The 14,860-nt window shown below is 33.8% G+C and overlaps 1 protein-coding gene across 1 annotated transcript in view; it reads right to left on the reverse strand.

Moving 5' to 3' along the window:
- Window positions 1-698: 698 nt before the first annotated feature.
- Window positions 699-14,860, reverse strand: part of EMC8-9 (ER membrane protein complex subunit 8/9) — a 104,796-nt gene continuing 90,634 nt past the window's right edge. Inside the window, exon 5 of the mRNA XM_081746442.1 lies at window positions 699-2,940. Within this exon, the coding sequence (XP_081602568.1) occupies window positions 2,772-2,940 (169 nt within the window). The 3' untranslated portion in view covers window positions 699-2,771. The remainder of the gene's footprint in view (window positions 2,941-14,860) is intronic.

A 14,860-nucleotide genomic window follows, 5' to 3' on the forward strand; every position in this document is an offset into this window, starting at 1 on the left:
CCATCTAGGGTCCAAATCCTAATAACCCCCCAAAAATGAAAGAAATTGGTTCAGCCGTATTAGCGTGATGAGCTAACAAAGGATTTGTGCGTTCTCTTTTATATAATAGATAATGTTGTCCACAACCAAACAGTACGAAAACTTCAAAAGGTCATGAAGCTTTCAAAAAATAACTCCAAAATACTAATGGAACTCTATGACCTATAGAACCCGGAGGTTCAATGCCGCATTCGCAAAAGCTCTCCACTGACTTCTATCCTTGGCCGGCAGGATCCAGTTTCTACTTTGTATTCCTATTTCTGCTAAATTCATCTTAATATTGTCCTCCCATCTGCGCCTAGTACTTCCTGATAGTCGTTTTCCGATTGGTCTTCCAGTTAAGACTTTGAAAGCGTTCCTCCTTTCTTCCATTCTGACTACATGACCTGCCCACGTGAGCCTCCTAGCTTTAATGACCCTAACAATGTTTGATAAACCGTATAAATTGTGCAGTTCCTCGATATTAAGTTTCCGCCATTCCCTATTCCCGTTCCTCTTCGGTACAAATATTTGTCTCAGGATCTTGTTCTCAAATACTTTCAGTCTACGTTCTTCCCTCAGAGTAAGCGACCATATTTCGCAACCATACAGAACAACAGCATGAGTATCGTTTTATGTATTTTAGGCCTCAAAACACTAAGGGAAAAAAATAAAAAATATTTCGCTCATAAATAATTTATTAAATACTTCAATCAAAAGTAAAATATACTGTCGTGTTTCTTGTATATACACGAAGTGGACCCTTTATTTTACATTAATACAGGTGAATTACAATATAGCGATAGAACTCGTATAATTTTACAAAACTTTAGTTTGTGTTACAGCAGATATTTAAATTATTAACGTAGTTATCAGCATGACCGACATGTTTTCAGGTTTTAGCTTTAAACTATCCCAACTTGACTGATATTCTGATCCTTGAAGAAATGCCAGGCACGTCTCGACTCAGATTTAAAGAGGATTCTTTTACAGACTGAGATTCATTTACTGCTTCCGTTTTCACCATTTTATACTTTGAGATTTTGTCCACGACAATTCTTAGCACACAAAAATTCACAAATTAAATAATAAACAACCAAATATCGACGTAAAATGCAGATCGAAACAAGACTGGAACTTATCTAATCATCTGTTGCTTAATATAGAACAATATTGTTATTTTTTAAATTTGTTTTATAGGTTTATATCGTTCAATAGATTCTGAATAGTCAAGTTCTATAAATACATGCATTACTCCCATACTAATGAAATTGCCAATTTTCTCAGCTCGGTGACATATTGTTTCTCACTCTTATTTGAGTGAGGCCGCGGTGGCTCAATGGTAGAGCGTTCACATCTGGTGCGTGGTGTTCCTGGTTCGAACCCAACTCGCACCAAGTGAACTTTGTGGTGGACAAACGCTCCGTACGTAGGTTTTTCCAGGGTTCTCCCACTTCCTGCATTCCACCATTTCATTCATTTCTCATCATCACTGTCTCCTTTAGCCTAGCTGGCATAAGTGGGGACGTAAAACTTAAAGATTTCATTTTTCTCTCTCTTATTTAATGTATTAACATCTTAAAATAACGTAAAACCCCTCCCAGAAAATGTTGTAACTTAAAACAGAATTGTGAATATATTTATTTATTTGAGTCTTACATCCCTCCTCCTTTCCCTTTGACTAAAGAAGATGATAATGAAATGAAGGCTGGAAAAACAATACGTAAGACTCATCCAATCTGCAAAGGACAGGTTTTGCACTCGCAAGTATGTGGTTTAAAGCCGCTAGACACCTGCACAAATCGTGACTTTTACATATTACACTATTGTTAATATTATTCATTCAGGTGGAATTTTGCTTTGTTTTTGTTAACTTCGAAAGAGTGCGTCATTACACTAGCAAGCAGATTATAAGTGGCAAAGTTATAATCTATGTTCAGAAGTCACACCTACATTTTATGAACTCAGTCGGCTACAATATTCATCACGAAACAATTTGTTCATTCTCTGTGATAGAAACTGGAAAGAAATTTCTATCCTGAGTAGTTAAATAACTTGTCCAAAATTCCTAACTTTACTTGTATTTGGATTACAAGGGTTATTTACATTTCTCCAAATATAAAGGTTTTCATCCAGTGCCCCTTACAACAAAGAAATGAAAAAAGTAATAGTATTACTATAATATATAAAAACAAGAATACAATATTACAAATGAACATTTGCACTGAGTATACCAAACAATTGACAAAATTAATACTTTTAACATTCTAAGGATTAACTATGCTTCAAAATACGATAACAAACTTCGTAGCACAAACAATCTGCAGAATACAGATGATAGAGAAAATGAGTGTTTGACTGGACAGATAGATTATTTACAATTTATTGAGCACTACTAAAACAATTGGACTTAATATATCATCAACCACCGCACGACAATTTGGTTCATAAAAATGCATAACTAATAACTTTTACAAAAGATCATTTGTACGAAATACCTTATATTTACATTTTTATCTAGTGCATAACATCAACAATATTGACATTTAAATGGAGTGTAATACTTAAACAGGGAAAATATCTACACTGTTCAACAGTGAAGCCTATGGAACGTTTCTCCTGTACTTTCAATAATTCAGCATCTTACAAACAACAAAACCAATGATTCAACACCTTACAAATAGTATAAAACCAATCTCTTTGCTTTATTACAGAAATCTTTTATCTGTACACATTCTCTTAATTCCACACAATTATTCCTCACCCATTACTTCTTCAATTACATCATTAATGTATGGATTAGTCCAATCTAGAGTGATGTCATCTAAGTGATTATCAAAGTCCACTAGATTTTTGTACTCTTGTCTCTGAAACAGAACAGCAACTGACTCCCGGCAATCCTCGTCTCGACTTAGCAATATCCTGCAAAACCACAGAAAGAAAAAAATCAAATAATGTAGTTTTCTGAATTCTTATCACTGTCAGACCACAAACTAAAGATATACTGCGCATAGTTGTCTACCAAACCAAATGTAGAGAAACCTATTTAAGACGACCTTATAAAATTTTCAACTAAAACCAATTGTGTAGAGCAGTGGTTCCTATAATAGCGTACGCCTATAAAGTGAGCCGAAAGTTCCTTACCACCTCTTATAAAATGAAAGCGAGTGTAGACAGCCGCGATTGGTAATTATAGGGGCATGTTAGGCCGAGAGAGAACCTCTATGGTGCACGTCACATGTACGGCCGCCATCTTGCTCTTCGTCTTTTTGAATCTAGCTCAAAAAGTTTAAATTAGGAGTGTGTCATATGATATATGAAGCATAGTTAGAATTTTAAGAAAAACTCAATCGTTTAAGATAACCGTAATAACTCTATTTTCATGTGCTGAGCCATGCCATTAGTCAAAGTTGACCGCATCGAGATCGTGAAGATGTGGGATAATGGGAGTGGTTACTCAACGGGTTACTTAGTTTTGCAACGTTCTGTACATTGAAGTCAAAGTATTGAAACTTCACGGTAAAAAAAAAATATTGATATACAATGGGTTTACTGTATTTAATTCACTTTTATTAAACACTGACACATAAGGACGTACACGTTCAATACGATTTACTATGAGCAGAATATATATATTGTTTTCAACAAATTGTGAATTGACCTTGTGCGTATAAAGTCCATATAAATTTTATTTATTTATTTATTTATTTATTGCCTTTCATGATCATCGTAAGGCAGCCATGTGCAACAGCCGGTCAACCTGACTGATTATTGAAAATGAATTTCTTACGTAATTTCTTAAAGTGAGCTCAAAGTTCATGGGTAACTGATGTCCGCCTTGAAAATATCCTCCACGTTGGAACATCCAGTGTAGAGAGCACTACCGAACATTGGCAGACTGGTGAAATGTTCCACTGAAATAGTAAATAAATAGATTTTTCTGTTTGCCTTTAATAAGTAAATATTTTGGTTACCGTTATGACAGTTGTAATGTTCCTGTGATACAAGAGTACGATGAACGATTTTATAAACTGAACATGGCTATTCAATTCTTGTGAAAATGTTGTACATTTGTCTCGTACGGCCCTCGACACCAGTAAGTTCTCTGTGGTTGGTACACTCCCTCTTCGAACTTGCAAATGTCTTCCTAAGGCCATCTTAAACGTTATTTTGCTTTTTTTTATGGAAGCTTGTTTAAAAGATTTTTTAAAATTAAGTAGATTTTTTTTACTACATAGGATCATTAGTTTATTCGTCTGAACTTGTTTTACCATGAAATTTTATACATAATAACATTTAAGGACTACAAAATATACAATCATATTAAACAGGGTAAATACAACAAAAACAATTCAATGATTAAGCGATAGCATAAAGAAATAAACGATTATTATAAAAAGTCAACGAAAATGGCACCTTCGAAAACGTACGGAACGCAAACGGCAAGTATAGTACGCAGTGCAAGTTTGCATGTGAGTATTCACCTTTTTATAATAGTAAATAAACTTACGGGCTATTAAATAATGTCATAAACCCGCCACGATTAAAGAGAAAAAAATGTTGAAAATGATAAAAACATTTTTCTGATAGCAGATGATTCTGTTTATGAGTTTACACCCCAGTTACTAATTCTTTTAGTACATTTTAGAAAACAAAAAATAAAGTTATTTGAAATTTTAAATCTTGAATCAGCTTAGAAAATCGTATAACACTAATTTAGAATTATTTATCTTATGAAAAGATAACTTTTATTTTCGCTCAGGAATATGAAAAATACATCAAAACATCTTAAGGTAGAAGAATACTTTTAGAACATTTTTTTTTTAAATACGATTTAGTCAATAAAACATTAATATTTGGAAATTTTGCAAGTTTTGTTCATAACAACCTAAAATGACAACTTTTTTATATTTTTATTTTATTATTATATTTGCCATCTCCAATATTTCAATTAAACATATAATTGACAATTAAACTTCGCTCGGGGATTATGAAACATAGTTTCTTTTACGAATGCTTTAAATTGAAATAACATCTTCAAGAATTGACCTTTGACTCGTACTTACTGCTTAACTACAGTAGTTTTGTCGTGTACATCACATAATACTTTTGAAAGGGCTTCCCTGTATCAAAACTGCCAGAATAAGTTAATAGCACATTATTTTTATCACTGTTTTTACAAAGGCAAAAAACTTAACATAAAAGGAGTATGTTAACCTCCCAAAGCACTATAATTACATGGGCGCATGGGGGAATATTTAAAATTAACAAAAAATTGGCTACTTACCAATGAATTTTCCCTTGAAAAATTTAAAGATTTTGACGTTTCGGAACTCTCAGCTGGTTCCTTCCTCAGTGGCAAGGTAAAAAGGATTAAAACGGAAAGGAGATAAAAGGAGTAAAACCAGGAATACATACCACTATATATACTTTTACTTTTATATAGTGGTATGTATTCCTGGTTTTACTTCTTTTATCTCCTTTCCGTTTTAATCCTTTTTACCTTGCCACTGAGGAAAAAACCAGCTGAGAGTTCCGAAACGTCAAAATCTTTAAATTTTTCAAGGGAAAATTCATTGGTAAGTAGCCAATTTTTTGTTAACTCACAAAGCACTGTTTATTTACAATGCACTAACACAAGAACAGGCCTTTAGCCTCCGAAAATGCATTTTTCTGGCATCCCTTGCTATTTTACTACAAACTTATTACGCCTGAAAAATAAAAATGCACCTAACGTATCCCGATATCATCATCAACAGCCTTTCTTAGTAGTACATATTTTTAGGCACTAAAGTACTGTCTTCATTATTCGATTAAGACAGTACTAATATATCTTTCTACATTTTTTTTTTTTTTAATCTAGAAGCATTGTAGAATACGTTATGTATGGTTTCACGCCTTCTGCATCGAGACATAGGGGGTTATACGCAATGTGCGAATTAGATAATCTATATTGAGGTGGGGGATAAAATCAGGCCAACTGGACGTAAAGTATAAAGATGCAATAATTCAAAGTGAGACAATAATATCTCACCCCTCCACACACACACATATATATAAATATGACATCTATAATAAATAAGAGATTTATTAATTCAATAAATCTAGACAATAACTATGTACGTATATATTGTCTGATATGCACATACCATGTTGTACTCACTCTTGTGCCCGTAACTCTCTAAGGTTTATTTACTTAATAATTCGGCCAGAGTGATAACCATCATCACAAACATATGTTAATTTTTTCACTCATATTGAAATCTTCCACTTCGACTTATTACACACAGCTTGCAAAAGAAAACCTACTTCAGCATTATGAAAACCACTAAAAGTATGAGTTCAGTTAAACCGGAGTTACTTTTTAAAACAATCTGGGCATTAGCCTGGCATCAAGGTCAAATCGAAGGTCAAATATTTAAAAACTCTTAATTCAAATTTCGAGCTTGCGCTTCTACTACCCGCTAAAGCTGAGCTCTTCATGCTTTTTCTTTTTCTTCTTCTTTTTTTAAATATCGATTTCGCCACGGAGCTCAAGTCAACACTTAAAATTACTTTACTGTTAGGTTACAGATGAGTTGATTCACTATGTGCTACTTTATTCAGATGAAGTATAAACATTACATTGAAGTTTTCCAGACAACATTATTGGTGTGGACAGCAAACTGTACAGCGAAAAGAAAGATGGAAAAATGAAAGGTAAACTTTAAAAAGCCCGCTCCAGTTCAAATACTTATACAGACACAGATGACATGGAGAACCAATCGTTGTAGCAAATGCTGAAGCAAATCTTCAATTATGCGCTTACTCACTTTCACTAGCATGTCTGCTAGGGGGTGAATCCCCAGCATGTACGTTAACATATAGCCACGACAGCATATATACAGGATGTAAATATATTGTGTAGTCAAAATTCACTGGTGAAATCCTCACACCTGAACAATAAAAAAAGTCCATATGAACATAGGGCGAAAAACGCGTTATTTCAAAGTTACAGAATGCCAAAATCGAGAAAATTGTAATTTTGAGGCTGCCTAGCTCGAAAACTATGAGAGATACTAAAAGCGGTTAAAGAAATATTAGAGAAACTAGTGCACTGTCTATCTAAATAACCATGTTTCAGAGTTGGGTTGTACCGGCGCATATGATTTTAGAGAGAGGGGAGGAAAAGCGGAACCTATACCGTAGCTCCCTCTATAACATCCGTTGTGCCGATACGTCTCAACTCTGAGACATGGTTATTTAGATAGACAGCGAACTAGTTTCTCTAATATGTTATAACGATATCGTTATATATACTTTTTAATCAACCCTCATATTCTTAATTTTAATTCTTAGAACTAACGCCTACCCAGTCAATATTCGCAGAAGGGCGAAACAATAGAATTCTCTACCCAGAAGGTGCCTCTTCCCTCAACACATTTCATCACCTCTCGCCGAACCGTATTTGGGAAGGTATTTGTTCGTTCCCTCACTCACACTTACGCAAAGCTGAATTCCCAAGCAACAGCAGTGGATCATATGTCATAATATGTATTTTCGATAATAATTATTAATTATTGACACTATTATGTGCTTCAATATGATTAAATGTACTCTCAATCAAGTGATGATTAATTAATTACTTCTTACTATAGAAGCAGTTACATAAAAACTAAATGTTTTGTGCGAACTATTTTTTATTCCAATAATGTATCAATGAGCCTCCATTGTGTCAACGAAGAGAGAAACCACGACTTGGCGCGGAGAGTGCAAGATGGACAACTAACGAGGTTAGAGCACTCGACGAACGACTCCAATTTTTAGTGCTAAATGCAACCGCCAAAAGTTTCAATACAATTTTTATGTTTGGTTCATCAGTAACATTTTAACTAAAAATGTAGTATGCGAAAAAATGGAACTATTATGTAGGAGGAGTCTCCTGTTGGAACCTGCAAGAAATAACTTTTCCAGTGAAGGTAAAAGAAGAGGGTGTGTACTGTCTTCAAAATCCTCGTGAAATCTTTTGAATTGCGGTAACCGTGATGTCCGTGCATTTCCGTCGACATCGTTTCGCGCGCACCCGAATCAATGCTCAGGAGCCAAAATCTTCGTAACAAACTCTATTTTATGTGAAGTGTATAAAAGTGTTTTTAATTGCCTAAAATTACCTACTTACTTAATTAATTAATTAATTAATTAATCTATCTATCTATATATATATATATATGTGTGTGTGTGTGTGTATGTATGTGTGTGTGTTCTGTGTGATCATTTCAAATTTGGCAACAACTACAAATAGTGTTCTTGTGTGTATTTTCTCGTACTATTTTCTATTGTGGAAAAGGATAAGTATTAGTATGTAATACATACATGGTTTAATATTTTATTAGGTTACAGTTAAAGTACATTGAAAGTGGTGCAGTGCAAAGGTACATTTCTCTTTCGCACTCTGCAACCATCCGGTGTCAGCATTGTCATTTATCCCCCCCCCCCCCAAGTGTTCTTTTGAAATTATCAATAAGAAATGTCTTAAGAATATAGCAATAAGGTGCTTGACTCACCAGTGACGGTGGGCACACAACTCAGCCTTCTTGTGGTTATTTATTGCACCCGAACCTGATGACCGTGAGTGTTGATTCTTCCTTATATTAATTGGTGTTCGATCTCATCATTATTTGACCTTTCCTCATAGGCTGTTAGGTTCGAACCTCGTGACTGTCATTGAATGGCTATTCCCAAATAGAGAAAGGTAAGGAACGAATCCAATACACTCATAATGTCTTTAACCACCGTTGATATCTCTCATAGTTTTCGAGCTAGGCGAACTCAAAGCTACAATTTTCTCGATTCCGGTATCCAGTAACTTTAAAACAACGCGTTTTTCGCCCTATGTTTATATGGACTTTTTTGTTGTTTAGATGTGAGGATTTCATCGGTGGATTTTGGGTACATAATAAATGAACACCCTGTATATCTCACATTTTGACTACAGTTTCAAAAGTTCATTTCCATAAACTGCAAAAGGCAGTGATTACTATGCTACCACAAATTAAACGCAACGTTTGAGTTGTATACACGCAAACTACTAGGAAATGTGGACCATGCTAAAACGTTCTACGATATGTTGTTTTACGAAGACACATGCTCAAAATTGAAAAAAAACTCACAAAATATCTCTTTATGACTTACAGTTCCCGAGATATGACCCCTTAAATCTCCCGAAATCTGAAGTTTTTGACCAATATCTGGGAAACGGTGGCCAATTAGCCAGTGCCGCTGGTTGCTATTTGGAACCATTTCTTAGGTATTGATCAACAGCAAAATGATCTCTCTATGACTTACGAAGATATGGCTCCTTAAATCTCACGAAATCGGAACTTTTCTAGCCAATATCACGGGAATGGTAAGAATGACGAGAAAAATGAAATCACTCGCTCCGATAGTTTTTGATGTTCTATCGAATGGAGGGCTCAAAATTGAAAACATCAGACGACCGACAGACACACACACACACAGAGAGAGAGAGAGAGACATAGAGAACTCAGTAACGAACTTTGTAAGTTCGTTGAAAATAAACAAAGCTAATTATTTACTTTCTCACCCTGCAGGTATAAAAACATTAAGTGAGTATATACAGATAAAATGCATGAAATAAAATATTATGGCATTGAATTAAGTAAAAATAACTGACTTGCAGAACAATTTTCTTTGAAAAAATAAATGGCGGATGGCTGAAACTACTACGATGGCTTGACTGAACTAGTCTTTTCAAAGTCAAAAGGTTACAAAAAAAACTGTTGCCTTTTTTTATTCAACAAAATGAACAAAATTACATTAGTAATCAACTTTTACTACTTTACTAATCTTTCAGCTAAAAATTTATTCATTCTATAAATATAACGAAATTATACAAATTGCTTTTATAACACTAGACTAAACTTCTTTTAAATACGCTTGGCAGCTTCATGCATGCTTTACAAAAAAGCGTCAATGGTACTGTACTAGCAAAATATCGATTAAGCGTCTTCAAATAGAAGTACACGTACACATATTTACAGGACATGAACATATTCTTAATTATATAGTTATTTTGGAAAACATTGTACGTGCTCCCCATACATGTTTATATTACTGTAACACCTAGAACGTACCAAATCCTATGTGCTACAAGTCAATAACACAGAGGTGAGTCATTTACATAAAAAAAAAAGTGTAAGGATATTGACTTAACTCTGGGGGTTGGCGGGCACATGATTCATTTATACAAAGCTTCTCATATGGATAAGTAACGATAAAGTACCTCGCCATTTAATATTTATTACTCATAATATTTTTAACGAACTTAAAAAGTTCGTTACCAAATTCTCTGTCTGTATGTGTGTGTCTGTTATTTGCGAATTTTTCAATTTTGAGATTTCCATTCGATACAGCATCAAAAACTATTTGAGAAAGTGATGGAATTTTTCAAGTCACATTTACCATTCCCGATATATTGACCCAAAAAACTTCCGATTCCGGGAGATTTAAGGAGCCATATCTCGTGAACCATAAGGTCATAGAGGGATCATATTGGTGTTGAATCCTTAAGAGGACGGTGAACAATTTGGTACCAAATAGTAACCGGTGGCCACTGACCAACTGCCCACCGTTCCCCAGATATTGGCCAAAAATTTCGGATTTCGGAAGATTTAAGAAGCTATATCTTGGGAACCGTAAGTCATACAGATGATATGTTGCGAACTTTTCAATTTTAAGCCCTCCATTTTGAGCATTATAATGATTAATTTCATATTTTATAAACAGCCGTTTTACATGTTGATTATAAAATTCACCAAGTAAATCTGTTTGTATGTCAAACACGGGAAACTTAGTTTTATTTTAATTTGTGTTACATCTTTCACAATTTAAAGACTTTTCTTTATTTTTAACGGAACACAATACGCATATCGTGAAAAAATATCACTACACCATATTATTATATATATATGATTCGTAAATTAATACTCCATAGAACGTTTTAACAGAACCCTTAAACAAAATATGCGGAAAAATTTCAGTACTAAAGGAAATTATAAATGGCCAGCTATATTAAAGCAATTGTTTAATGAGTATAATAATAAAGTACATGGAAAAATTGGTACAAAGCCTGTAGAGGTTAAAGAAAATTAATTCATTTTAAGTTCGTTTTGGCAATGCTCTTGGAGCATTCTCAACTTTATTATTATTATTATTATTATTATTATTATTATTATTATTATTATTATTATTATTATTATTATTATTTGTTTTGTTTTCTTTTCTTGAACACTAAACGTGACATGCGTCATACCCTAATGGTGGTATATGTTATGCTAAGCATAATCTTTAAAGCGGCACTAGTCAATTACGTACAGGTTTTCATGTTCACTACTAACACTATGCACTTTTTTATCCGGTAGTTTTCGTCAAAACCGAGAAATCCTTCACAATCATTTTTTTTTTCTTTTTTTTAATGCAACACTCTCAATAAGATTATTATCAATAATATACTGCTTGTTATAACTTGCAGTCTTCTTAAAATTAAAATTTTAAGCAAGTTGTTTCAATTTACGATAAAACTATGTAATCGTTAGAAATGAAAATGACTCCTTTTATTTAAATGCTATTAACATTAAAAGTATAAGTAACACCTTTTTAAACTGCAAATATTTAAAACATGTCGGAAAGTGAAAGGATAAAAATACAAACGACAGCGTTTAATGTACATTTATTCGCCATAGTGTTGATGGACGTGAAGTATTTTGATTACTTCCAATAACCATTTTATTCTTTCAACTTTTAACTTTCTAGATCAAAAGATCCAATTCAATCAAAAAATTTGTTGTAGGCCTTATACCTGGAGAACTACATAATAGTGTAACCAAACCCAAACTATCACTTAACTAAGTATGATGGTGCTTATTCCGTAGAAAATACGAAAACTCGATTTAGGAGCCGTTGAAAAATTTTGTGGCCACTGATCCAAAAATTAATTATTGACCAAGATCGCAATATTTTGACCCATTTTTGGTTTTCCTAAAATGCTTGTTTTAAACAGTTTTCAGGATCAAGTTAGCTGAAGATGAGAAGCGGTCTGCCTTGAAACTGTAACTGTTACACGATTTATAGTGGTGTGAATATGACACATTATCTTTTACTTGCTATTGTTCACAATGGATAATTCACTCTTTAAGGCTGTTGCTACCTCTTCGCTGAGTCGAGTTTTCCCCTATCTAATAACATTGGAACTTTTTTCGTGTTTTTCTCAGCAAGCAATGAGCAAATCCTTATAAAAATTTGCATAGAGTCAGGTCGATAATAAAGAATTCGTTATATGAGCTTATAATTTTACTAAAAGCCTCCAATTAAGTTTTTCATTCCCCCCTTTTTTTCATGTGAAGATTTGCAACAGTGCGATCTCTGCTTCTCCCTGTTTGTATTAGCAGCGTGAGGGAAATTCGGGCTAGCCATTTAAAACAGGTTTTTAAACTCTGTCCATATCACATCTGTGGAATGAAATTTTCTAGCCCTCTCGTCCTTTTCGAGGACAGATTTATGGCACTGAGATGGAGGGGGCGCTCTTTATTTTCTTTGCTAAACCTATTGCTTTTAGTATATTCGTCTAGTCTCATTCGGAGTTCTTGTGGTTACTTTCAAACATAGCAAGATGCCTCTTGCGTCTCATGTATTTCAGTCTTATACCTGGTGATTGGTTATACAAATATAAATTAGCAGACGATTGTGATAGCAGATAAATTTCCTGTGTGGGGGCCGCGGTGGCTCAGTGGTAGAGCGTTCATCTCAGTTGCATGGGGTCCTTGGTTTGATCCCAGCTCGCGCTAAGTGAACTTTGTGGTGGACAAACATCGTGTGCATGCGTTTTCTCAGGGTTCTCCTGTTTTCTCCCACTTTCTTCATTCCACCATTTCATTCATTACTTATCATCACTATCTCCTTTAGCCTAACCGGCATATCTGTGGGACGTAAAACTTACAGATTTCATTTTATTTTCAAATTTCCTGTGTGAAATAATAATAATAATAATAATAATAATAATAATAATAATTATTATTATTATTATTATTATTATTATTATTATTATTATTATTATTATTATTATTATTATTATTATTATTATTATTATTATTATTATTATTATTATTATTATTATTATTATAGGAAATTCTTGGCACAAGAGATTGTGACGAGCAAGGAATATCAGTGCGGCTTGGCACTAGTAATTTAGTTAAAATTTGTGGTCACCACTTCGGTTCCTCCTTGCCGGTGTTTCCTTGACCAGAGACTGGCCGCGCTGCCGACACCAGTGGGGTTTTCACATTGAAAACACCAGCGCTCTTTGACTTTTGTAACCTCACGGAAACAGGTAAACCAGTGGAGATAGCATTTTGGAATAATTATATATATGTATATGCAGACCCGTATTCAGGAGGATCTAGGGGTTTGCCTCCCTAAATTTTCGCTGGCCTCCCTAAACGTTTCACGGTAGGCTTGCAAATGAAATATAATATGGTGATAAACTATGATATGGTTGGATCGGGCTCCCCTAACTTCAGCCGCCCCCCTACATTTTTGGGCTGGCTACCGGCCTCTGTATATGTATTTGAAACTGTGAATAGTAGTATAGAATGTTTATGCTAAATAATAATAATTTCATTTTTACCACATACGAAGGAAATTTAGAAATAAACTTTTTTGTTACACAAATGTGTTCTTAGCGTGAATGCTGTCGAATTCTATTCCTAATGATGACAGATTTTTCGGTGTTGTTTCAGTATCGTGAGGCAACTGGGAAACTGAAGAACTGACCACACATTACCCTTCTAACAGAGCACATTTGTAGGAAAAGTTAAGTGTAATATCAGAGATTCTTTTACTAAACAGAAAAACATCTATACATAATGAAATATGTACTGTTAATGTAGATACAAACGTCATTTTCTTGGTAACGTCTTTTCTTGGTTATTACTTTACGAAATATGAATAGGGACTTATTTCTTGGTAACAGGGAATAGAGAAAATGAAATGAAATCTTTAAGTTTTACGTCCCACGGTTATGCCGGTTAGGCTAAAGGAGACGGTGACGATGAGAGATGAGTGAAATGGTGGAATGAAGAAAGTGGGAGGAAACGGGAGAACCCCGAGAAAACCCACGAGCACGGTGTTTGTCCACCAACAGGGAATAGAGACTTATTAGTGTTACCTGCTAATAATAACCTTGTAACTTACGCATTCTAAATAAGAAATATTTATTTTCCAGATGGTGAACGCGAAATTTCATCTATAGCTACAACATATATATATATATATATATATATATATATATATATATATAGTACAACACATATTAACAGAATAATTTTAATTTTATGCATTATTTTTTCATGCTTCATTTTAAAATATAGGGCTTTTTTTTGTTGAGGTACACCAATTTGTCATTGTCATACATATTAAACTAAAGCACTACCGTATGAGTATAAAAATATGTGATGGAATACTTCGTTACATCAAGCCACAACATTATGTAAATGAAGTTATTAAAACATAATAAACAAGCAGTATAATCAAAATGCTAAATATCACCGAAGCACTATTCACAATTTAAATATCTATGAGCATACTCCAACATCCCTAGGTAAGTTTCTACATTGAAAAAAAAGTAAACAAAATTCACAAGGCCACGCTAAACATAAATACAGGAAAAGTTAAATAAAAAAAATGTTATCAGTAAAATTTCTACTCTTCCCCTCCAAAATTATGTCTCAAATCAAGTAAGTAACTTGCTTAAATTATACTGGTCTATGACTTTTTAATTTTGTTGATA

The sequence above is a fragment of the Thermobia domestica genome, chromosome 18, assembly GCF_964235325.1.
Source record: "Thermobia domestica chromosome 18, izTheDome1.hap1.1, whole genome shotgun sequence".
NCBI lineage: Eukaryota > Metazoa > Arthropoda > Insecta > Zygentoma > Lepismatidae > Thermobia > Thermobia domestica.